Source organism: Melozone crissalis, unplaced genomic scaffold (assembly GCF_028551555.1).
Source record: "Melozone crissalis strain CALT ecotype California unplaced genomic scaffold, PUWL_Pcris_2 ptg000004l_1, whole genome shotgun sequence".
In the NCBI taxonomy this organism is placed as follows: Eukaryota; Metazoa; Chordata; class Aves; order Passeriformes; family Passerellidae; genus Melozone; species Melozone crissalis.
In genome coordinates this window covers 30,076,392-30,103,893 of record NW_026535782.1, presented here as the reverse complement: position 1 = coordinate 30,103,893, position 27,502 = coordinate 30,076,392, and the positions used below count along the sequence as shown (strand labels likewise).

At 35.7% G+C, this 27,502-nt stretch overlaps 1 protein-coding gene across 8 annotated transcripts in view; it reads right to left on the bottom strand.

Annotated features, from left to right (window-relative positions):
• The window catches only part of NAV3 (neuron navigator 3), a 507,738-nt gene that overhangs the window by 126,239 nt on the left and 353,997 nt on the right, over positions 1–27,502 (bottom strand). For 6 of the 8 annotated variants that reach the window (XM_054271027.1, XM_054271035.1, XM_054271054.1 and 3 more), the window contains 4 exons: positions 26,564–26,741; positions 12,780–12,848; positions 9,953–10,092; positions 1,951–2,989 (listed from right to left, as the gene is read on the bottom strand). In XM_054271027.1, the coding sequence (XP_054127002.1) occupies positions 1,951–2,989; positions 9,953–10,092; positions 12,780–12,848; positions 26,564–26,741 (1,426 nt within the window). The remainder of the gene's footprint in view (positions 1–1,950; positions 2,990–9,952; positions 10,093–12,779; positions 12,849–26,563; positions 26,742–27,502) is intronic. The other 2 variants (XM_054271020.1, XM_054271063.1) reach the window with 2 other exon arrangements.

Sequence of the window (27,502 nt, the reverse complement as noted above, 5' to 3'; positions counted from 1 at the left end):
GCAACAAATCAAGAAAGGACTAGCTTACTTATTCTTGTGCTAATGGTCTAAATAAATGACACAAGTATATTACAAGATTCTGCAGAACTCTGGATGACTCTGTATTTTTAGTAAATTTTATTGAAATTTTGTACAAAGACTGAAGTTCAAACTCACAGAGCCTAGATATTCCTTGTAGCTGGCTAAAAAACCTCTAAATGGTAATCATTGTTTACTAATTTATATAAGGCTATTAGAAAGCACACCTAAAAATTCTGTGTATTAATGGTGGTGTCTGCTTTGAAAACAATTCTGTTGAAGAACAAAGAATGTAAGTATAGTGCTCCAGCTCTTGCTCATTTCCACTTACCACATATCCACAGAAATAAATATGCGGACTTTGAAAATTTGGGTAATATATCCTTGGTTATATTTATATTTTTCTATTAAATCATTGTCTGGTATTATGAACTCCTCAAGATTTTAAAGAAATTTAGTTACTGTGTATTTTTTAGTGAGATTCTGCACTCAGAGAGATACATATTGAAGCAACTTAATCAAAGTCCATCTTTTGCTCTGAGTTTAAGGCATTTTGAGATCAGAAACTGGCTCTGAGAATTTTATTTTCATGTGAGATTCAACTTCAAATACTCCTTTGCTCTTTGTTTGAAGCAAAGAGACAATTATTAATAAGAAATATTACTGAAAGATGCATGCTTCTATCACCCTTTAATATTCAAAATACACCCTGCTTCAAGGGAAAGCTTAAAGCAAAACTAAGACATCTCCATCATGCAATGAAATGGCATCAAGATGCAGCAAAATAGCCATTGCGTAGCACACACATCTGAAGGCAAAGCATGGCTCCTTTTTCTGTCTCCTTGTTCATGCATCCTAACACATATGTAGGCTATCCCATGAACCGCACTAGAAATCCTCTGTATCACTGAGGTTATTACAGATTGTCACATGCATGTTAAGTGTATCCAATGATACATAAAATTGAAACTCCAGAGGCTCCACTGCATATTAGAATAAATGTAACCCATACTGAGCCTTTTCTTCCTCCCATATGATTTTCTGAATTTATCAGTCATCCAGATTGGTTTTGAAGCTATGTTTAGTTGCGTGTAATGATATATATACTTCCTCAGAGACTACTTCATCACCTCTTTAATCTTTAGCCAAGATTATCCAGAGTACTAGTCACTTACAAAAACTGGCAGTATATTTTGCTTAATAATGTATTTGTCATTTTATCAGATGTTAAATTTACCCACAACTGTAGCTAAAAGCCTCCAACAGCTCACAACTGAAAACATTCAAATCAGCCTGTCAATCTTTCTACATTTTTCTGTCTTCTGAGTTGTACAACAATGAATCTCCCAGCTTCTCTTCCACTGCACTATCATACAGCAAAATAAATTCAGAGAAATGTTGATACATTCAATTGTTTGTTCTTATTTTTCAGAGCCTTGGCCCTCTGAAGAGTTACTACTGCCTGTAAAAATTAACTGTCTGCAGGGAGTTCATCTACACTTATTTCACGTAGAAAACTAAACAGGAAAAGAACTGCAAACGGCAACCTTTTCTGTCTACATAAACTGTTGAAATATTTTTGAATACTCGTAGAAGTTTGTATATGTTTTTTTTTCAAATATCCACCAGTACTGTAACACATTCTGAAAACATCAGGAATTTGTTTTATGATCTTTTAAAAGAATGGTGAGTTCTAAACAAATACTACCAAATATCAGCAAATAGATAATGAGGTTCTTAGAATGCAAACAAGAAGTTCTTGTAAGAAATTGTTCATAGAGTAACATTAATTTAAAAAATAATATTAGAAAAATATTAGCATGATGCTGCGACAGAAACTGGGGGATAACAGCATGATCCACCATTACTATACCCATTTTAGCTCTCTTTCCTAATTGGAAGCACAAACCCCAATTTTCTCCATGATCTTACCTATAAATGAAAGGAGCTACCGTGGCAGTGTTGGGGTGGCTGTATTGCTGTTGCTGAGGAAGCTGGACTACACCATTTCCTGTGCCTTGGCCACTGCCTGCAGCCATCGAGGGGCCAACGGAGGATCCTGGAGTGAGAGCAGCACTTGGTTCTTTCCCTTCAGAAGAAGCAAGACCAGAGGAAGGAGAAGCCTTCTCACTAAGCTGAGATTTTGGTGTTGACTGGGACTGGTTTCCTTTTGTAGTCCTCAGTTTTTCAACCTCCTTACTCCCTGTGCATGCGGAGGAAGTGCTCTGCTTTGCTGTTGGCACCTTTGATCCAGGTTTTGGGATCCCGCTAGAAGATGATATTAAACTTTCTTTCTTGGCTGCTGTAGTCTTGCTTCCCTTTGGGATTAAGCTTGCAATTTTTGAGCTCTTTTTTGTAGATGATTCAATGACCTGATCCTTCTCTTCCTTGACTGCTTTCTCAGTGCAAACTTTGTTTTTGTCCCTGTTCTTTTCCTCTTTGTCCTTTGGCTGTAGCAAAGACTTTTTATTGCTGAGATTTTTGCTGCCAGCTTTTGGAGGGGTTAACTTGGGTGATACTTTGGGACTGCTACTTGTGGAGCCGCCGCTGTTCACCCCACCACTTAAGACATCCATGTCACCACACTCTGAAAAGTTGTCATCCTCTCTCCCACTGTCACCGGGTCCTGAGCTCAGTGACAAAGGAGGTCTCAGAGCAGTCCTAGCATTAACCAGCTTGAATTTTTCCAGCATAGATTTTTGTCCAGATGAAGGGGGCTTCACACCTTCAGAAGGGGGTGGCTTGAGCCTGTCTGAAGTAGGAGTAGGAGTAGGGGAGGTTGTGGGACTGGGCTGCTTCACAGACAGCATGGTAGAGGTCGCGCTGTGTTTGACATTCATGGATTTGCTGCGCCAAGGCTTGCTGGCACTTGGAGAGGGTATGGCAGAGACCTGCTGCTGCCCGGTGCTGGTGGGATGCTGCACATTTCCATTCATGCCTGAAGAGGGGTGAGGGCCTTTTGGTGAATCTGCTTAAAAAACAGAAAAAAGCCATAGTGTATAGTTACTCTTCCATCTCATGCTTGAGGGTGATGTCATATACCCTGGCATTTAAAACACATTTATATTTGATTTAAAATAACCATAATTTATATGTGCATAGAACATGAAGGATTCTAACAGAATATGCCTTTCTTCCCTCCATTATCACGGTGTTTGATACTTCTACAAGTCCAAGAAAGCCTCAGAAACACCTTCATTACAACAATTTCTATATGCTAATCAAGCCTTCCAACTTAAGATTTTATTTTTTAATCTTTTAATCTTTTATTTTTCCAATTACTTGTTCATAACAAAACATTGAAGAAGAAAAAAAAAAGAATGCTACAGTTATGTCAGAAAACCAGAACTGCACAAAGAGGGGTCTGATGTTTAGTGAAAGGAAAATATGTGCTAGAAAGCTAAGGTTTTGGGCAACAGGAGAAGGACTTAGTAATACAGAAATTAAATGCATAAAATCAATAGTCATAAAAGCAAAAAAGGCTGGTGGCAATACATTTTTGTTTTAAGTACTGTTAACAATATTTAGCAGCTCACTTCAGGAACTTATCCCAGTACACTTTCAAAGGTAGGAAAAAAATTTATCAACAATTTCACTAGTGTCAGTACTTGCAAGTTACAGTGATACATCATCTGCATGGGTACAGCAATGATAGTTGGTTTGGCTCTGGCACATTCACTACATTTGTATCATCCATAAACTTCAGTGGATCTTTGGAATGAATGAGAACAAGGCCCCTTCTGCAATAAGCAAATTATGCCAATTAATAGCTCTGATTTTTGTCATCTAGCCTTATTAACCGAAACAGAGCAATGCATGAAAGGGTTAAGCTCTCCAGTATTCCCAAGTTCAGATTCCCAAAACATTTCTGAGTATATAAACACCATCACCCTGAAACACCAGAAAAATGAAGCGGTAACAGCAATCAAATCATGTGGTACACAGCTATTTCAGCAGTTGACATGTGCTCTTTTAGTGGATGCATCTTGCTGTGCCATTCAGTATTGGCACTGCTGGGGAATTAAAAGTAAGCTGGTCTATAGTATATTGAATTCTGTACTACAAAAAACCCAGGAAACATACAATTCAAATATAGTTTTTGCAATGACAAAAAGAGTGCTTGATGCTTTGCATATACACATAGTATTTTATACATTGGGGCCCTCCCTGTCTGAATAATATCATAGATGAGAATGCTGAGGACAGTATGAGGACTTCAGCACAGAATATGAAGTTATGAATCGCTTTCATTTTTGCAGTCTCAGCCCTAAACCTCAAGTAAAGATTCAAATACCCATCTGGAAGTCTGAAGTCTACTAATATATTCAGGAAAGGCAGAATTTTGAGAATACTGAAAGTTAAGCTGTTTTTCCTTTAACAAAGAGAATGAAAACATAGCAAAATTTACTGCTCTGGATAGCATTAAGAAGTCCTAGTTGAAAAAGATTTAAAAATAGTCTGAATAAAGTAGTATGACAACAAATAAAATTTTCACTTGCTTAAATCTATTAGTAACTAGTTCCACTAAGCAAACCACCTCCACCTTAATAGATGCTATATAATTCCATCTGCCCAGCTGGTTTTTTGTGTGCATCTCAGCCTGGTATGCAAATGCCACAGTGCTACATGGGTGACAAAGATGATGAAGGGACTCGAACATTTCTCCTTCAAGTTTAGGCTGGGAGAGTTGGGCCAATTCAGCCTCCAGAAAAGATGACTGAGAGGGCACCTCACCAATGCATACAAGTATCTAGAGGGAGGGTGTGAAGTCAGGCTTTTCTCAGTGGTGCCCGCAATTGGGTAAGAGACAACAGGAAGACCGTGATGCACATGAAGTTCCACCCAAATATGGGGAAGAGCTCCTTTACTGTGTGAGTGACTGAGAACTGCAACAGACTGCCCAGTGAGGTTATAAATTCTCCATCACCTGAGATACTAAAAAACATGTGGATGAACTCATGTTCCATGTGTTGTGAGATGACCCTGCTTGAGCAGGGGGGTTGGACCAGATGACCCACTATGGTCCCTTCCAACCTGGCACATTCTGTGATTCTGTAGATGAGCTCATTCCACCTTCACAAAAGGTTTCATGCAGCTCTTCCAAGTCCTGTTTTAAGCCAGGAAACTTTTACAGGTAGAGCTTGCTTCAGAGTATTTTTTGTGACAAGCTTACTTACAGCAAATTTCCCAGGCTCCAGCTTGCACCATGGAGCACCTTTGGTGGGCAGCTGCTATAGCTGATCCCTTGGGACCATGGCAGGAATTATGGCTGGGCCTCTGCTCTCATCTAGTGAGCCTCAGATGCTGTAAGAGAGCCTGGGGCCAACCACAGCTGTTGGAAATTACTGCAGCCCTCAGGCTTTTTTAAAATTTAATTTATACGAGGAGTCAGCCACAGGGCTGATAGCTCAAAAGTGGGTGTGCACTTGCCTACATCTTGCCTTGCACTAAGCTAGCCCTAAATACACAGGAGAATTGGAGTCTTAAGCTGTACCAATAGTTTTGCAGAAGAACAATTCACCATAAGAATATGCAAAGCTAATGCAGAATACATGTAACAATCTATGAAAAGTGTGATGCCACCATGTTCTGTTGTATTAGTTATGTTACATATTTATGGCTTCAGCCTATTAGTTTTACTCCCCCCCCAAAAAAAGTGTTCTGATTAAAAAGAAGAATGCCTGCCTTGCCATATTTCCAGCTGTATAATATTGAACTCATTGAGGGAAAATGTAAAATGAAGAGTATTTACTGTTTTGACAGCAGCTTGTTCTGCTACATATATAACAAAAAAATACAGGTTCCTGGACTGGTATTTATTTGATCCCTATGTCACAAATCATAAACAGCAACAAAAAATTTTAGAGAATTTTAGTGTGTCATTAATCTTCAATTTAAAGGGCAACCTTAATATTTCTGCAAGGAATGTGAACTGCATGCCCTCAAGAAATATTGACAACCTGTCTGTATGTTTAAAGATGTGGAATTAAAAGATCTATTCCGCCCCCACCTCCAGCACAAATGCATTACTTGAAGCTGCACACAATTAACTGCTTTCTGTGTGTTCAATTGGGCTTGGCTTTAGCTGCTCATTACATGAAACCTGTCCCCACCTTGTGGTGATTTTGAGACAGAGTGAAACCAGTCTATGAAAAGCATTTGTTATTTCTATATACTAAATTTTACAATAAGTATGTCTTCTGTTTTGAGCTTAACCCCTTATTCCTGAGATGCACAGTCAGATTCCAGTGAAAACAGTTTTGCATTCTGCTTGAGAACTCAGAGCTCAACCTCCACTGTAAAACCACAGCAGAAACACAACACCCTCAGATATTTAATGCAAAAAGAGAAACTTCTATCATTACACAGCAAGAACATGATGACTGAATGGACATTTTCAAATCCACTTTTCATAGGCTGTTGAAAATATAATGGACATGTGAAGAGTTGCACTTGGGCCCAGTACATAACCAATTTCCTTTGTCTTCTCATGTGTGACCTTAACTGTGTTCCATGCTGCTGGAGAAGACAACCTCTTAACAGCTCCTCCACTGCAGCAAAATTACTCATGATAATCTAAATATTCTGTTGCAGGCAGGTCAAGATTATCCACTTTTAGCCCATCACAACAAAAAAAGGTTAGTAGAAAATGTGAGTTGCAAAGGGCTGCTATAAGAATGTTTGAAGGAATGGGAGGTCTATCTAGTGAGACTAAAAGAATTCAGCTTGTTCAACTCTCCCTTTGTAGCTGTCCATGAGAAAGTAGCTACCCCTTATCAGCACAAGAGGAGAACACCACCAGGAATAACTGGAAAAATAGGGGCACCAGAAGAAACATACACAAACTAGCTACAAATATACATACTGGCCAGAGATGAACAATTTGCATCAGCATCATCACACCATAGAGCTCCAGGACAGAGTTTCTCAGAGTTCATACGGGCAAAATAACCAAATACTGTTAAAACTGAATTTGGAGAAAACAGAAACACCATCTTATATCACTAAATTATATTGAGAAGCTGGATATACAACTCCATGACATAGAGACCTTCATCAGTGTTCCAATACACTGTTTCTAAGATCTAAGGGATAAAGATTTGTTTAAAGAATGTGTGAATTAGAACATTATTTCTTTGCTCTACTCAAAATTTACTTTTTTCTTTATCTTATTAGTAATCTGAGTAATTATTTCATTAAAACAGTCTAATTTTCCTCATTTTATTTTTATCTTTATGTTATTAAATCAGAGGCAGATAAATCTGACATGTCTGAAAAGCATGCATGTTCTTTGAAATTGATCTGTAAGCTGCAGAGTCCAGCAAAAAAAAAACGCAAAAAAAAGAAGCATTGCATTAAGCTCCACAAACAAGATTCAGCTAATGGCTTGTTTAATGTCCTGGTGCATTCTGTGTTTCAGACCTAACCAGATCTACACACAGTTACCTGTACCACACAATGGATCGGATCTGTTGGTGAACACTGCTCTGCTTCACAAAGAGCAAACCTGCATTTGCTCAGGGGAGCCAGGTTTCTTACTGAGTGAACTACACTACTCCCTAAGCAACGTTCAAAGGAGATCATATCAATGAGAGACTAAATAATGGAATACTAAATAAGAGTATTTAGTATTATATTACTTCTTTTGGAACACCTTCAGGTCTCCTTTAACTCTGTGACTGCACATCCATTCCCCACTGTGAATGAGGGACCATGTGATGCAGGAGTGGATTACAAGTGCTACCTATAACTGGATTAAAAAAAAATCTTATGCTGTATGTATTTTCTGAGGTCTCCTTATTGCACATAGAGGAAGGTGTACAGCGGGGAACAGAACAACAGTGGTCTGTCCTTGAACAGGTTTGATGGTCCCAATATCTAACAGCTATTTAATTAGCACAAGTCACCTGTTTTAGAAATTAGGGTATATGGACTGTGCATGTATTCAAAAAAATCTGGTAAATGATCTTGCTCCAAGCATCTGCATCAGAAGTAAAAATTAAATATAAGGTCTATTTTTGACGTACTGTAGGGAAACAAGCAGTTTCTTATTGTATGGTAGCACTATTTTTTTAAAGGATGGATTTTATATTATTTTATATAATTACTATTGTAAAGGTTGAAGTTTGTTTCTAAACAAATTCTTCAAAAATCTCAAGTTACAGAACATCCTAAAATACTTTAAAAAATATCAAAAAAGTACCTGGAAATCTCATCATAATATTCAAAAAGTAGTGACTATAGTAACTAAGTTTAAAATATAGCATGGTGTGGTTGTTTTTCTATTTAGTAAAAGTAGAGCACAGGATACTCAAATACAAGTTCTTCTGTTCTTTCAGGATATTATGAAAGAATTTCACTTTGCTACCCTTGCATTCACAGCAGTCATTTTCTCTAATGAACTTATGCTTTATACCCTAAAACAAACTTGTATTTATCTTTGATTATCATGTAAAACTAATTTTTCTTCATCTATTCTACTGTTTTGATAGGAAAAATAACCACATGGAAACATATAAAATACAGTAGTCTGTAGATAGGCAGCATTACTTTTTCTATTTTCTGTAAAATTAATTGATTGACTTTACAAAAAAAGCCACTCCTTATCCTCCTGCAAGTAGTGACTTCAGTAAAAACCTCATCGAAGTTCTCATTCTCTGCTGTAAAAAATGGGGAAGCAAAGAAATACATCATGCAAAAAGTCACGTACATGTACAATGCAATGCAAGTCTTAGCAGTCAAAAGACAGTTTCCAAGTAATGAGCTAAGAATATTATTATGTACATTAATGTCTCACCTTGAATCATTTCATTCTCACATATTCCAGTAGCAAACATGTCAACATTATGAAGCAATTTGAAAACCTAAGCTGCTGTACATACCTTCACTCAAGTAGCCACATCTGCTTCATAACTTCACTATCGTATTTGTGAATTATACAGTGTGTGCTCAGTTTTCACACTGATCTTTTTCTAGTTTTAGACTGGATGCCTTGACACAAACAACTCCTTGATAAAATTAAACCCACTACAGAACTACGTGAAACATTCTATCCTGATAGTAAAAATAAAGGAATAACTATTGAAAGGATGGTTTTATATCTTCAGATACAGCTAGGGGCAAAGCATGGTCATCAGAGTTTTGTAAAAAAAGTCTGGATAGCTGCCTGTTGCTTGGATGAAGAACATTCATTGCATACTTGTTCCTCCCACAGACCCCAAGGATGCAAACGGGTACTATGTATATTGTATCATATTCAACTCAGTTCTAACCCAGAGATATGAATAAAATGCTGTTCATTACACAAAGGGAAAAAGAAGGGGAGGAAGGGGATGGATTAGTTACACAACTCAGAAAGCTGCATTTCTGCACTGTTCTTTTTGAGATAAAGCCTGAAGAGGCACATTTTCCAGGAAAATGGTGAGAGAAACATAAAGACTCAGGGTACTCAGCTCATTGTCACAATGGCTGCTCCAAATCCCTGCAAAATTTCATTTCACTTGCAATCCTTTAGTCAGTATTATACACACACTAGGTCAGGTTCTGAAAGAATAGATACATGTAACATTCTGATGCAAATATAATGTTCTGATTCTTCTCCATTAGAGGCTAAGATGCCAAGTCCCCTGAAAATGATGGCAGTACTCCTTCGGGTAAGAGAAGACTTTTATATGGAATAAAATTACAGGCATCCAATACAGATTAACTTTTACTTTGTAAAAGTCACCCTGTGATATTTTCATCAATTGTGACATCTGGAAAGTTTTTGTATCTGAACTTAAACCGAAGCACAAGTCCTAATTCAGGCCCCAATTCCCATAGGTATTCCTTACCAAGTCTAAATACTGCAGTCTCTTCTTTGACCCTTGTGGAAGGTTCTTTTTTTCCTTCTTGTGTGTTACGGAGAGTAAACTTAGTAACTTTAATCCCTTACCTTTTTCATTTCCGTTTGCATATTGTGGAGGCTTGTTTTTGTCAATGCTGTTAAAGCTCTGACTTCTCCGATTTAAATTGGAAGCTCCCTGGACTTTGGTACTGCTGCCTGCAGCTGGCACCCTTGAGGGTCCTGGAAGCCTGGAATGGTGACAAAATCAGTGAGGAACCAGTGAGAAATCTGTTAATTTTATGTAATACAACATATAGCAGAGACAGTGTGCAAATATCAGATCACAATTTCAAACCAACTAAACCCGAAGAATTCAGGAAGCAACAACAAACAGGAGGATTCAAATTAGTCAGACTCCACAAATGAAAATTTAAACTTATCCTTATGCACACAAAAGGGAAAAAGATGCTTTCTAGAGTCACAAGACATGTAAGAAGATGCTTTGCATTTGCCATTAACATTGCTAAAACAGATTCACCCTAACAAATATTAAAGTGCAGTATCAACCTTTACTAATATGTCACTTTTGGAGAGCAAATATTAAATAAATAGATTAAAAAGCCCAGCAATACATAGTCAAGAAATATGTTGTATCTCATTAAATTTTTCACAGTTGTGTTTAGCATAAAATCTGACTTTTTAGTTATCTTCTTCAGTTATTTTTCAGAAGGCTATTGACTAAAATACTTCCTCCTTACTATTTTAAATGAAAAAATATTGTAAATATGTATTTTATCTAGATGATACAGATGCATTTACACCTTTTAGATAAAGTATATAATGTAGACTATACAGTTCATTTCTTAGTATTTGCTGCCACCATCTGAACCTTACTCTGTGGCTATACTGGGGGAAAAAAATGTAGATTTTTGTTGTTTCCGGCATCTTTTTAAATTTGTTTTTGTTTTGTGTTGTAAGATTCCTTAATACGTGCCTACTACAAACTTTCTGAAACACCTTTGTAGGCACACCCATTCCTTTCTAGTTTTGTTATTTCTTTCATAAAATTAATTGCTCAAATCAGTCATAGGATTTTGCCATAGAACAGCATCTCTCTTCTGCTTCTTGCTTATTGGAATGATTTTAATAATGGCAGTGCAAATTCTACCAGAATTATCAAATTCTGTTACTTTATTATTATTATAAAAGAGCAGCATTAGAAGGAAGGAAAAAAAATCACATTACAAAAAATTACAAAACATTTAATTTTTTCAAAACTTTTTTTGTTTGTTTAATACACTAGCATACAGAAATGTTCAAATAACTTAATTTTCATTTGCAAACATTTGTAAACAACTCCATAGTCTCTTCACCAGTTTAAACCTCAGAGAACAAATCCATTGGTTATTTTCATGGCTGGTTCTGGCTGCCAGCCTGCCCTGCTAGTCTCTGTGCCGAGCCCAGAGCAGACTGTCCCCGCTCTGCAGCAGTGCGCATGCTAACCTTTGCCGTGACCCGTGAATTCAAGTGATCTTCTGCTCCCTGAGGAATGCACTAAAACAAACTTAAAAATCCATTTGCTCCTTCTCATTACCCTAATTTGACAGGCAGTAAGAGCTCTGAGACTGTTTGTCAGAGGTAATGACAAAAGCAATGAAAAGGCATGTGCAACACTAGAAACTCATCTGTTCTGTTAAAATACAAAATAGTTCTGCATATATTCTGTATGCCAGAATTCAAGAACTTGCCACAATAAGCCCATTATGCATGAGGTCATTTTCCCTACACAATTTCCAGTTTACCTCATCTGCTGACTTTCTTAATTGAATTCAGGTTTTAAATTGCTCTTGCAGAATCATGTTAAGCAGCTAAGGAAATGCAAAGAAGAGTATAACAAATAAGGGACAAGTCACATACCTCTGAACAGGTTTCGGAAACACTGCCACAGATTTAAAGTATTAGACAGTGAGACTGTTAACTTTGACAAGTTTAATGTGGACAAGACAGGAGCATCAGCAATAAAGAAAACGAAGACCTATAAATGCAGGTGCAAAGCAACTGGACCGTAGTATAGCTCATTTCAACTTATCACCAGAAACACACATTGTGTTAGTGTTCCATACCCCAAAACACAATCTTTATTGGAGATTACACAACTTAGAGTTCATTGGTCTCACCAATGAACTGTAATGCAAAGGTATAATTAATGAACACATTAATTATCCCCCCACAAAAAAAAAAAAAAATAAAGCTAGAAACAAAAAGAGTAAGCTTTAGACCTCAGCTTCTTTCTTCTATAATCTGGCTTGTAGATTTTAGTGCTCATAGAAATGACAGACTAAAAGTACTGACAAAATCTGAAACAAATCAGTTCCAACACACAGCTCTGTCAAATTCACTGCCAAAACAAAGCTTCTCATTCATGGGGACTGTGTGCAGGCTATTCTTGATGGAGCAGAAATCTTGGAAGTCATTCTTTTTTTCTGCTCTATTTTGCTTCTGCGTAAACTTGACTCTGTGAACTCAGACTTTCAGGTGGGTTAGCTATATATGCAAAACATCTAGTGGGAACTGGGGTGGACTCCCAAACTTCTTTTCACTCATGACTAAAGTCAGGAATTGAGCCAGAAAGCACAGAGCACTAAAATCACCAACTAATCCCTCACATCCAATATTTTACATGCAGAATACAAAGATGCAGGATACATAACAACCAGAAATATTATTGCTAGTATATAGTAGAAATCAGCCAATTGGCCAAAAGCCAATAAATACAAGGCTTTTCTGTGGCAAAGCTCATCATTCCAAAGCTTGCTCACATAACAAAAATTGCGCATTGTTTAGTGTCTGCTTAAGTCCAAAGGATAAAATATCAATGGGCATATACTTGCTTGAGTATCACTAACAAGCAATAAATTAGAGATATTTAACTGACCTAGAAGCCTTTTTTTGACTGGTTGCAATTCCACTGTGATTAGACTGAGTTGCATATCTGGCTGTGAGACTGTATGAGAAGAAACAGAGAAATTGAATTAAAGAATTTCTTTGAATATGTATAGAAAGAACACACTTACCAGCAAATGATGAGTTAATGAATGCAAATCGAACATGGATAAAAAATGCAAATTAACTGGCAACAATATGAAACAATGTAAACATGCAGATTTTTATGAGATGCAATGAACAGGTTATGAAATAATGGATATTGTTATAAAGTGTCTCATTTGCTAGAAATTATCTTCTCAATAGAAAAAGTGAGCAAATTTCCACAGTGACTGAATTCCTGAAGTATAGCTCAATTCACACAGAATGTGAACTTCAAAACATTGTGCTGCTTTTTTTTCCCCCCATGAAATGGACTAAGCACAAGTACACCCCTACTGGTCTCTCCAGCAACCTGACTGGATTCTCAGAAGGGCTCTTAAGAACACATTTGCTCTACCAAATTCAATGTGGACTCAGAAAAAATCCCACTAAAGCAAAGTCACCTTCCTGACAGTGGAGCTGTATGGAAGAAGCACCCTGTCACAAATTTTATTACTACTGCAGCACAGGTCATGTATGCAATGACCCAGGCAATGACGCGGAGGCTGCATTAAGGAAGTCCAGACATGTGCTTAGACTCACTGTGGAATTCATAGGGAAATGCACCTTTGTCTGTTAAGGCATCCAAGTAGCATTTCTGCAACAGAAAACATTCTATGCTACAGGGCTAAAAGCTCTATGTTCCTTTTGACACCCAACAACCTAGCATAATTAGATAGCAAATTACTTCCTCTAATCTTTTAGACATTTGCATAGGGGATATGTCAAATGTGTGGCCAAGATACAGCTTTCTGTTAGGTAATTTCAGTTTTCATGGACAGGAGCATCCTTTGGCATCCACACAGTCTAAGGCTGTAGAGAGGTGCCTAAGCCAGGTGCTATCACATCATCAAATTCCTTGAATTGTTAGGGAAGTCATGGACAACTGAGGAAACAGAAACTCTGATAGTCACAGATTTAATTTGTTTCTCAGAGTTCTGCATCTTCCAGCAATTCTTCTGAGTAGCAGCAGAAACCACAGTGCTCTAGTCCCAGCTTCATACACTAGCAGAACTTGTAAGAAGCACCTGGTGGTGTTGAGTCTACCAGAAGAGTGTTAAGCAATTTGTGCCAGGCCACTGAAGAGCCAGACCTGAGTGTAAACCAGATGGAAGAAGCTGTCTGACAAGAAAGGTCTTCCCTTCCTTAGCACTGCAGTGCTGAAAAGGGGTGAGAAGGCACAAATCAAGGGACAATGTGAGACTGCAATGAGATGCAAAATTATTGCTACTTTACTAAGTTAAACCCCAACAAAGGGTTTGAGCTGCCTCTGTTCCTGCCAATTAAAAATGGCACGTTTACATATGATGTAATATATGTATTTGCATTTGAATATAAAAGTAATAAGAATACTTCAGGGCAGAAAGGAATCATTCAATATGTAAAAGCATCATTCAATTCTCTGACATATATCTTCAGAGCAACACTGACAAATTGCTTTTTTATATGACCACAGCTTTTGTGGATATTATAATATCACTTATAATAATGTAATATATTACTTATAATAATACCAAAATAATACCATAATAATCACACTTTATATATTTTTATCAATCTAGCTTTTAGTACATTGAATTATATTTCACTTACGGCTATTTCTTAATAATGTCTGGACTTTGATGCAAATGTAACATAGGTTGTTTTACTGAATTTGCTACATTTGTGCCTGGCATAATAGTCCATCCTTTGACGAGATCTTTCTCTCGTGTTTTTTTTCCAATGTACTTAAAATGAAGGAATCTAGAAATGAATCGTTGGTTATCTGTGTTGACCAAAATAAGGGATTTGTGAGAAAAATTGTTGTCACATAAAACCTTTGTGCATTTATGCTGTAAAAGGTGGAATGATGCACAATACAATCAACATAGAATGTAAGATGGGAAAAAAGAGTGAGTAGGCTGCAGTGCCTTAGTGTATCATAGCATTTCTACCTCAAACAATACATTCAAGAGTAAACTGAAAGATCAAAACCCTTAATCTCAGTGGTCTTAAACTACCCCACATACTTTTAATAGCAATAAATACATAAAATACCTATCTGATAATGCTTGCAAGAATGCTTCCCTTCTGTGGCTGTTATTTGGGACTCTATCCACTAGCAAATTCATGACACATTAGCCTATAGATTACTTTCAAACTTTCCAGACAGGCTTGACAGGAATTGATGAAAGTGTCAATGTCAGAAAAACATTATTTGTAAAGCATGATTTCCACTGTGACTGATTAAATTTATTTTCCAAAGTAATGTGACAAGAGAAAGGCAAAAAGAGAATTTAACTCATAAAGCAGCTGCATCAAGTTCTAATGACTTTAGGTTTTCCTTGTTTATTAGCTCTGGATGTGCTGAGCCCATGAAAGCTTTCCATGGATGCATGTCCCATTTGCTGGCCCACTTTCATGGACGTGAACTGCAATGCTTTTTGAGACTAGACTTTAGCCTACCCACTCTTCTAAATGTATGAACAAATACTTACATACTGCCCTCTACCCTACCAGGTAATTGTCTGTGGGTAGTATCTCTCAGTCAGGAAAATAAACCCATTTTGCTTAAAACAGTTAATTTTAATGCTTAAAAATCCACACCATGATATAATAAGTGCGTGTCTGTAATAAAGCAGTAAATGGATCTTAACATATCAGACAGTGCCAGTTTAATGCTACAGCATTCAGGACAAGGAAGTATTTACTTGTCAGAGGGCTGGAAAGGGGGATTTTTAAGGCCTCTTGTTCTCAGCTGTTTACTACCATTTCTCAGGGTCTACAAGACCCTTTCCACTGTTATAATACTCATATCAGCAATCATCTACACCATGTACACAGGAGCAGAAATCATGCTTAACTCTCCCCTCCAAATAACACATAGGGGAAGTGAAGTAAATGCTGTCCAAATCAGGTAAAATGGCATATAAGCATCTGAAATCTTAGAAATAATCTGGACTCTACAAAAATAATATGGACTCTGTCTTCCAGCAATATTTTGATTTACAAACCAGGGAAACACTAGTCAACACAGCAGATATGAAATGGTGACAATTGGGAAATTTCATTTGCTGTGAGAAAATGGAATAAACATCCTGAGACTGCCCAGAAAGGCAGTTCAGCAGAGAAGTAGCTGAGAAGAAAGAACAGTGGTGGTGCTGAGCCTGAGGTGCTGATGGAGAACGCCAGGTGTGTATTGTGCTGAGTGGCTGCATGGTGCCAGGGCTCTGCACGTGCCTGTGCAGCACACTCAGCTGCACTGGGGCCTCTGCACCATGCTTCATCAGGATGGGGGGCTGACAGGGGTCATTCATTTGCAGACATGGCACAGTTATGGAAAAGTCCTAAAAGGTGTAGAGGAGACTAGGAAATCAATGTAGGCTACAATATTAAATGAGTTTATGTGGCACTTAGGGATAGGTTCTAGTGGTGGACTTGGCAGTGCTGGGTTAGCAGGTGGACCTGATGAACTTAGAGGTCTTTTCCAACCTAAATCATTCTATGATTCTATGCAGAAAGATGGCAACAGATTGATTGACACTGGACTAAACTACCAGAAACTATTTTGTTGCCATACAATATGCCAGAAAAGAAGCAGGCCCTTGAAAGTGGGTTAACACATAAAGCTGAACCATGAACCTTCAATAAACCTGAAAAGAGCATAAATCAAGCTAAAAATATTTTAACCTCCATCTTCAAAAAGTAACCCATGCAGTGACACCCTGAATATCATATAATTTTTATTAAGTCCTCCAAAGGATCAATAGGATCATGTTACATCACACTGTCATTTTCCTATAATGTTAGGAGTCACATGGTGGTTCTAAAATGCCAGCTGTGCACTATGTTCAAATCAGAAAAGGGGAAAGGGTTTTGCAGAACATAATCAAACTCTTTCTTCCTTACTGGCATACTTGAATTTTAATATGCTGTTGATCTTACAAAGTGCATTTAGTCTCTAGTCTGAATGCACTCCAGAGCTGTTCAAGACTTTTGTATTAGAACAATTCTCTGGAAAAGACCAGTTTAAAAAGTGTTTTTTCAATGTAAAAATTTGCCCAGAAGGTCTCAGTTGTCCTGTTCATCTTTTTTAAAAATAGTTTCTGTCTTAAATAAGAAAAAAAAATTCTTTCTTAAATTTTTTCTATTTGGTTGCTCATCATCCTACTGGTTGAAAAGCACAAGAGATAACATTCTAAGGTATACCTGACTCCAAATTCCAAGTGTGCCTGGAAAGATGCCACAGGGAACAAAAGTTACCAAGCCCTCACCCTACCAAACAGTTTGGGCAGGTAGAAGGTGCCTGATTCCCCAAATGTATTTTCAAGAAACACTGAGGAAGAAACCAAAAAAACCTTAATTTTCTGTACAAACAATATTTTTCAGACATTTCTTTTCCCTTTTTTAGTCCAGCCTTGGTGAATTAATATATGGCCATATCCACATGTATGTATCTATATAACTACATATATCTATACCTTTACCAATTTGGTTTTTTATTAATAAATAAACATTTAACATTTATATAAATGTTTTAGATTTATATATATTTTGTATTTATACAAATTTTATAGATAGAGGTATATTATCTACAGATAGAGGTAAATATAAAAATAAATATAAATAGATAAATATAGAGATAAATATATATGGAGAGATAAATATTATATATTTAACAAATAAATTCTTTTTTTTTTTTTTTTCATTCACAAGAGGAAATGTCTGTGGCTCAGGCAGTTCTAGCTCATACCCTGTCATCTGTTCTAAATTATTTGGACATTTCTCCTTTCCGCTCTTTGAACTTCTGGCATCTTATTCAAGCAGTCTGTCTCCAAATGATTCATGCTTGAAGGTACAAGCAAAATTATGTTTTCAATATTTTCCTATTGTTCACAACTCATAAACCAAAAGGCAGATAAACCAGTTTTGCATCAATATTTATGTTCCTGCAGAATACAGAGCCTTTTAATAAGAATCAATAAACAGTGACCATAGCTTTTCTGCTGCGGTCTCAGTAGTGTAGTATAGGTATTTTGTGCAATTTAATGAAGGAGTACATGAACCACAACATTAAAGAAACAAAGTGGATCTTTAGCAGGAACTGTGTGTTGTGGTTTAGGACACTGTGCTACTTCACTACTGTGCTTAATCCTAACCTGTAGCACACCTAAAATGCCATCTTTTAAACCTCATTATTTTTCTCTGAACAAATCAGACAAGTGGATTACAATGTGCTGCCAGAACTAGGATTAGGCCCTTAGGGACCAACTGTTCCATTGTATGACCTTATCTCCATATCATTTATGATCTTATACTAGAATAGAATTATATCAGAGTATCTGCACATAATCATATGCCACCATTCTACTTCACAGTTTGATACAATAAAACTGTAATAAAGTTTTTTCCTAGAGGAAATGGAGATGACAAAAATGTTGATGCTTTTACTTCTTCAAATCTATTCTAATTATCTCTTGAATCTTTGCACAGATTTTCAGAAAGTCCACATTCATAACACATCCTAATGTATGGCTGGGATTGCTATAAACCTGCGCCAGTCAAAAAATTATCACATGGTTAACTGTTTCTATTGCCAGTAGTAAAATACATTTGTAAGCATTTTGTTCAGTCTCCCCATTGACTTTGAAATGGCAAAGAGCTTTGTAATATAAAGAAAATACAAAAGGTTCTACCAGTAACTCAGCTATTTTCCCTTAAGTATTTTCAAAACACAAATAAGTTCTTGTAAGTCTGGTGAAATCTAAATATAAAAAACCTTTTTTTCTACTTCTATTTAATCTATTTTCCACAGGCAATGACTGCCAAACAGCACTTCCTAGGCTTCTTTGGAATTTATATGGATTTTTATTTTGGAGCTTTTTTTGGTAAATTAAGAAAGTCATCTCCTTCACAGCAGCTTCTAAGTGTAATGTTATTTTATTAACTGACACCTGTAAAACTACAATATGTAGAATATCAATTTTATTGCACAGTCTGTGAAAAAGTAAGATATAATAGATGATAAAAAGTACTGACAGAAGCAAAGAAAGTAAGTACAAATATAAAACTATGACTTAAATGAATGCAAAAATGCAAGGAAAAGTCTGAGTCAGACATTGGTATGAAGGAATTCATTTAAGAATAAATAGAAAAAAAGAAAGAACATTTTGCTTCATAATAGGTTTGCTACCTATCATTTAACATAAAACAAAACAAAAAAAAAGAATGAAGACTTTGCTAATTTAATATGGCTACCCTTGAATTTTACATGTATTGTAATTGCCACATGTATTGAAATTTCATTTGCCATGTACAAATAATTATAGGCAACCTCCAATGTTCACAAGATGTCAGAATTAAACTGGTGGCAGGTCCTGGAAAGTAATAAATGTATTGGCATTTGCATCAGATTTCATTTTCAGAGAATGAGAAAGTCTAACGAATCTCAGTAGAAAGTGAGTGTAGAGCAACAAAGAATGTCTGAAGGGAAAATAACTTAATTATAAAGCTTCTATTCCTTCAGAAAGAAATATATAAAAGATTGGATTCAAGTGCTACAAGGATGAATGGAACACTTGCCATTAAATTCTACATGACATGGATTAGCACCAGTGAAAATTATGGCCAAAGTGCATTAAAAACTGACAAATAAATAGTAATGAGTGGCAAGGGTGACACAGGCCAGACAATGAGAATATCTGACATGTACAAAATGAAAAATTTCACTAAACTGATTTAAAACACCCTTTTGAAAACTGCAAGAAGAGATAGTGAGAAAAGATGACATTTCGAACTGCAAACAGCAGAAATGGAGGGAAAAATATTGTTCTTGAACAGATGAAACTTATAAACAGAAGAACCCAGGGTAACTGCATGCCCCAGGTTCCTAAAGAAAGTGTTCAGACATACATCAGGTACTTTGTAAGGAGAAAAAAGCCTGTGCAACAAACAAAGGGAGATACCAATCACTAAAGAACAAGTTTGAAGGATCAGAATAGCATACAGAAATAGCTAAGAAGGTAAAAGATTCAAGCAGTTTATGAAGGACTGGTGGTGAAACGGTCAATAGAGTATGAAGAGTTTAAAAAAATCTGAAATGCTATTGAGAGAATAAAAACGCTTTTTAATTTGCATTTTTTATTTTCTCTCTAGGCATGCAATAGTCTGCTAGAGTGCTGTATTATAACGATAGAGAAGACCATTTATTTTAGAACCTGAATGTCACTCTGAAACACCTTTTCCCTCATTATTTTAAACTGAAGAAATATTATTAGATATCTTAGAAGGATGGGCTACATGGAAGAAGTATATGAGAAATATATTCTTACTAATGCTTTGTTCTATCTTTTCTGCATGAAGGTTATTAGACAGGTTAGTCATTTGCCACTGAGACACACTAAATGCTTTATTTATGTGGACTTAAGGAAACATATAATGAAAAAACTTCCTTTCTGAAGTTTCTGTGATTTGGAACCTTGAGGACTGTAATGACTGTATCTTCGGGGAGCAGAAAAAAATGGAGCACAGCTGATTTGCAAGGTAAAATAAAAGGTTAAAGTAAAATTAAATACCTAAGGGCCATTTAAAGGTCAGCTTCCTGCAGATCCTGGAACAATCACATACAGCAACTCATTCTGCATTATCTCCCAGACATGTAAAAATATATCAGATTAGATTAATAGCACTTAGACCCTTACTAGCAAAAAGCAAACAGAAAGAAGAAATATTTTCTTAATTTTTCTTCCCTTCAGAATCAGTGATTTCGTAATGATTCCACAGTGGGAAAAGCAGGAACTACCGGACTCTTTCCTTTCAACAAAACCAAATGACTATCAATGGCATGAGCTAAGGACAGCAAAGGGACATGTTTCATCCCTTTCCTATATATCAACCAAGAAACACACACAACTATGTACATCTTCCATTTTCCAGCCTATGTCAGTGCAACACTTGGTGTAGACTGCTGTAACCATATTTTAAACCTTCAGAATATTTAAATGAAGGCCTTTTTCTAAACAGAGTGATGTAATCAAGACTGCCATGCAGATTTCCACTATTCTGACTTGGATCTATTTCAATTCATAATCATAAGCACTGCATTTTCATTACTGTATTTCACAAAGCACAAGCTCTGCATCCAACAGGCTTAATTTCTTCCCTAGTACTTCTGAGCAGCAGGCAACATGAAACCCTGTTCCTTGCAGTAGTTATATATGCAACTGCCTGCAGAAATCAGCTACCTAACTTTGTTTATATGCTCAGGAAAACCAGGGTGCACTTTTAATATAACAAATTTAACAAAATCCATCTGGACCTCAAGCTGTGTTCATCATTCCTGTACATGATAAAATAGTTTTTCCATCTAGGGGAATTTTTCTGACAGCTTACTGAAACCAGTTACTGTCTAATCTGTAAATGAGACAGAAATTCTTTCATCCACATATGTTTTCTCTTAGTATCCGGGTGGTTGAAAGATCATCACCACAGATGTATTGCTCTGATAATGGAATCCACTACCAAAGCAAAGCATAAAAATATAATGTAACCATTGTTGTTATCTATCTGTACTAAAAGATATAAATAAGGCCACCAGCACTGCATTTTTAAAAATAAATCTCAGAGCTGCAATAAAGTCATAAGGAAAGAGTGAAATGCCAACTTCAGATTTTGAAATATTCAATTCCCACAGTTAGTCATGGAAGAATACAGGAAATTTTAGGGCAAAAAGAAATCAGAAATCACATCTAAAACTATTCTTTGCCTTTCATTACTATTTATTTACTCCAGATTTTTTCACTAACAGTCTAATAATTTCAGAGTTTTTACAATTATTGGTACAAAACTATGATATTCCATAAAGAACGTATGCTTTTTGCAAGGCAATTTCACTTACCATGAATCAACTTCCTTCCTTCCTTTTACATTTAATTTGAAATGTTGCTGTTGGCCATAGGAATAGATAGGCAAATAACACTCTTTCACAAGAAGAATCTTGCTTGCCTTCTGTATGCACAACTTTCACAATTCTGACATTGGTCACAGACAGCTTACATGGGAACAGGAACGTTAAAGTATTGCCACACTGACCAATTCTGGATAGCTTTGTAAGGAGCCTGTAAAAGAAGGTTCACTATCCTCCCACCCTAACTTTGCACTTAGGAAAGAGAGGTTCCTCCAGAAATTGGTTTAATTACATTCCTGTCTGTGTTGTCTCCTAGTCAAACGAGGATAAGTAGCCCCCTGGATCAGTCTCCCGAATTACCCATTTCTGTACAAATCTAACCTGTCCAGTCTTGTGATATTCTGATTATAACCTTCCCCCAGGGCTTCTTAGCAAAACAGCCTGTGTATGAAACCTGTAGAGACCTAATATAATTTGGTGTCTGTTTCCGTTTCTGTTGACAAAGGGCTCAAACACTTTATAAAGTAGCTTGTCTTCAGTGGCACAGGGAAATGTTCAGATGTGGTAATGATCACAGACATTGATCATTACTGGGGACATCATAACCTGGAAATGGGGATGAGTACCATCATCACCACCATCATCAGCAGGACCAGTCTTTTAAATTAGGCAAGTGAGATGCTAGCCCTGCACATACAAAGCCAAAACTTTCTTGGTCTTCAGCAACCTCTGTTATCTGACCATTTTCAGTGTAACTTCTCAGAGGTATTTCCTTCTCCCATGTATAATCTGTATTTCTCTTGGAAAAAGTGAAGGGCATCACCTTCTTATATTTGTTTAATAAAGAAAATATTACAGCTTTTTACCTCCTAGAAAATAAAGTTGACATTACACAATATGCTTAGTATACAATACCTGGAAGCAATGAAGAAGATAACTTTTCTTACAGAATATTATAACCTAAAATAACCTCAGTTATTAATATAAACTGAGACATAGTTTATATGTGACTTATTATTGAAGATTTAAGAAAATGTATAGTCTATAAAATCACCCACCTTTTTCAATGTATATATTTTTCTTTTGCTTACATGTAGGCACACATACAAGCACATGGATATCAAATGCACTTAAATGTACAGAGTGCACCAATAAGACATCCTTATTTCTCAGGTAAATATGCAAAGTAAATACGTAGGATTCTTCCAGTGAAATAAAATACTCACGGTGTAAGAAAATTATTTTCACAATACACTTGAAAATTTAGTCAAGTTAGGTTGGAAGCATTTTGCCATTATTAAAAAAAACGACAAATGTTCCATTCATTTGTTAGCAGCTATATTAATTATCTGGCTTCTGCCATAATAATAAGATAATTCTTGTTCCTTTCAAAAACCTGAAAGAACTATTTCTAGATAATAAAAGACTGTGGGTCAGTCTAATGGAAACTACTTTCTGTTATGTGCATTTGCCAAATATTTTTTCTAAAATATAAACCGTAAGGAATTTTCTGCCTTAGGGCTTCTGCATACCAAACCTTTCCACAGTTATGTTACAAATGTTAGAAAACAGAAAGAATCAAGAATTTTTAAAAACATATTCAGAACTGCAACATGGTAATAAAGAATGGGATACCTGCACAACAATTGTGTAATAATAAACAGCCATTAAGATAAACATTTACTATGAAAGGATAAAACAGCTTGTTTTATCAACAGCGCTTCAGAAAAAAAGTAAAATGACTCCATTTTTGATTGATAGCAGTTAGATTATCTATTGAGTTAATTTCATATGGACAGTGTGCAGAATGTACATTAATATACACTTCAGATCTTATCACTTTCCAAAATTCTCCATACAATGAAATGTGTAGGTTTCAGTATCTGTTTGTAACTACTTTTTGCCAAAAAGATCCAAAGATAGATAGAGTGTCCGAAAGAGCAGCCATGTGAGTTCCTAAGGACCTCCTAAACCATGAGCTTCCCCCAGCTCAGTTATGTTGTGACATTTGTAATATATACAGCTGAGACATCTGACATGAAAGCAATCATAGAAATCAGTTTGAGGAATCACGTAAGCTATCTGCCCATATTTCAGACAGCAAAGAGTGGGTAAGAGGCAAGATAGATCTCACCAAAGTAATCTTTTCTTTTTCAATTCATATTTTGGCTTCTTTCTAAAAAGAAACTTTTATTTACTCATTAGCATCTTTAAACTAGAAATGTGTTTGGTAAATATTTTTCAATAATATTTCAAATTATTTATTTCATTGGGAAATAATTACTTGAAATAAATGGCTGCTATGAAAAGAAGTGTTGGTAAATCCATCAGAGAGAATTCCCATCAGTGGATGTTTATATATGCCCATCTATTAGTGAAAAACTTGTTTTCACATGTAGTCATTTTTCTTAGGAAGGGAAATATTATTTTATGCTAATTTACTTATATTACTTCAAAATTTGACAAATAAAAAAAAGAAAATCAGTATTAAGAAAAATTGTATTTTTGTTTGTTTCTAAGTTGCAGGGCTCCTTCTTTTGCTTAGGAGCTCATAATATTAGATGTACTTAAATTTATAGTACACGACAGAAAATTTTCATGTAGGAAAAAGATTTTGGTAGGCATCTTTTTTATTCTTAAAGACTGAAATGAAAAATGTATGGATAGAAGAAACCATATTCCCTCAGGCAATACAGACTTTATATTAACAAGCATCAAACTTCTCTGTATGTGAAAGCAAACAGAAAAAATTTTGCTTTCAGTTTACAGATAAGAAATAAGAAAGATGTCATCAATCTTGGTCTGGTAATTTTTTGCATAGAAATATTTTAAATCTGAAACATAGCTATGAACATAAATTTAATCAAAGAACTAAATTATTTTAAACTCCTAGATTACAGTGGAGTTTAAAGCACACTGATGAAAGTTGAAATTTTTTTACACCAGCCTTAGATGGCACTACAAAATCGGAAATGTGGAGAATCTGGGACATGCAATAATCTCTCTTCTTAATGAAGCATGTTTTAACATAGCAAAATAGAAAAGAATAAAAAAGTGCAGAAGTACCAGGAGATCTCAGGGAATTATAATGGAAAGCTTAATAAAAGATTCAACACCTCTTTGCCTACCATGTGGAATCACCATCATCCAAATAGTAAAAAACCTGCTTTATCCAGGTTTTTTGGATAAACTCTTGCAATAGTCATGATGTAGAAAGAACACTGTAATTTTTTTTGTTATTAAAAATTCACCATTGGTAAATCATAAAATCAGGAAATGTTTCAGTTCTTTCACTAAATTAAAAACAAAAAACAGTAACCAAAGGTATTTATAGGAAGCTGGCTAAGCTCTTAATTCCCCTCATTAAAGCTGTGAACACTTATTTCCTGAATAACAAGATGCTATTGTCTCTTACACAGTATTAAATATCCTTCGTAAAGCAGAAATTCAGCTTTGGAAAATGTTGCGAATGGTCAGACTCCTCTAGGACCCAACCATAATTTCCTAGATTACACGTTAATAGTATACTTCACAGGGTAAACCTTCAAAGACATTAATTTTCAGCAGCAGAGAAAATAAAAGCATTTCACTTCATAATGCCCCAGCCAAACACATGTATCTTAATTTTTGCATCAAATGCGGTAATTAACATGCGGTAATTACATGCGGTAATTAACAGATTAGCAACATGTCTCTCCAAAACATATTTTTAAAACACTTCTAGTTCCAAGACACAGATTTTTATCAGGCTGAAGTGTTAAAGCTTTGTCCATTTAAGAAGAAATATGTTTATTATATACATGAAAGTGTAATTTATACATCAATGGAATTAAGAACCAGAATCTCAATGTATTATTCTGATACTTTTAATCCAATCTAGATCATTGATTTACCACACTCTCAACATACAGTTGTTCAGTAAGTCCACAAAAATGTTTTGAACAGGGATATAAAAAATTGAACAAGTACTGAACCCAACAAAGCAACAGACAAAACTCTTCATGATGATCTACAGTTGACTTTTTTTAAATTTCCCCAATAAAATATACATTGTTAATATTTTTTCTATTTAAATAGATATTTCTGTTTCAAACTCCTTCTTCTAAACTGGCCTTCAAGCAACTACCTCCTAAAAATATGTTTTCAGGTACAGTCTGAAAGCAATGTAATTCAGCAATTATTGGTTTCCAATGAGTGCTTTGTTTCCTTAAAAATGAATAAAAACTGCCCACTTAAAGAAACCAACTAGATTTAGGCTATTTCTTCTCCCTTGTACAAACCATTGAAATAGAATTAGGCCCTCGAAAACCAGAATGTGTGGAGATAAAAAGAGTTTATAACAAATGAAAGTATTAATTATGCCTTTTCCCCATCTGTTTTGTAGATTATTGGAAATTTTTCATTTACATGTGGAACTGGATATGTGAAGAAAACATGAAAATAACCAGTATACTAACCACATGGGGAGCTAGCAGCTTCTTATTGTGCAATGCACAGAAAAATCAATAATAAAGTCAAAGAAAGGCTAAAAATTAACTAAAATCAGAACTGAAGCTAATTGGTATTGTTCTCTGCACTTACTCTAATTTTTACTCCCAAGAAATCTGGGCTTACTATCAAAAAAAACATTGAAACCATTGTGTAAATAGCTAAAAAATAACTAAATAGCCTGTTTTTTAAACAAAATTTTGTCTTTTTGAACAGAAAAATAAAAAGCTTTTGGACCTGAGAAAAATAACTTTTTTACCTACCTTGACTGCATATCTTGGTGTGTTTTGGACTGGCTGATTTCAGCTGGAGTTGAAGGGACTTGTTGTTGTAGCTCCACCAAAGACTGGTAGTACTGTTGCTGATGATGTTGCTGCTGTTTGTACCGAGACAAACTGAAAAACAGCCCTAAGATGGCTTTCAAATTTCCATTCCTTATTTCTATTAAAAAAACAAAAGAGAAAAGGAAGTGAAAACACTTTGGTTTTAGATTTCAGTTTTGTAAAAGCCATACTAAAGTATGTCTGTACATACCTATAGCTATACGTGTTTATGTCTTATATCTCTTAATTTACCTGTAATATCAGAGACATTTTCGGTGTCACTGATAGTATATTTTTTAGTATAATTTTTGGAGTTTTATGTGTCAGTGTTGCAATAAAAAACTATCTCTACAATGCCTTCATCATGGGACATTTGCATGGTCATAAACAAGAGTATATCCAACCTTAAGTAAGACACAATTCTGAAATGTCCTGTCCCAACAAAGTACAAATATTCTAATTAAGGAACAGCCCATTAAGAAAAAATCTGAATTCTTTCTAGTCTTAAATATACATCCCTTCAAACCTCATGACTTTAAATTATTCTTTTTGCTTTTGGAGCAAATTCTGTGCACATTGGTAATAAACAGTGAGTTCTGGAAAAATTAAAAAAAACTGTATTATGGTTATGGTTATTGTCAGTGAGCACCTATCCATTCATACAGAGGTGTGCAGGAAACATGAGAGAAGAAAATAAATGGAAGGTTGTTTTTAAAAAAGGTGACTGTAATGCTCATGATTATCTCTTTGAACTTTCAAATGACATGATTTTATAGCTTTTTATTTTATACTCCTCTTACTTATAATGAAGACAAAAACTGCAGCTTTGACGAGGCTAAACAGCTACCTGAATATAATTATGGTGAACCCCAGTTACAT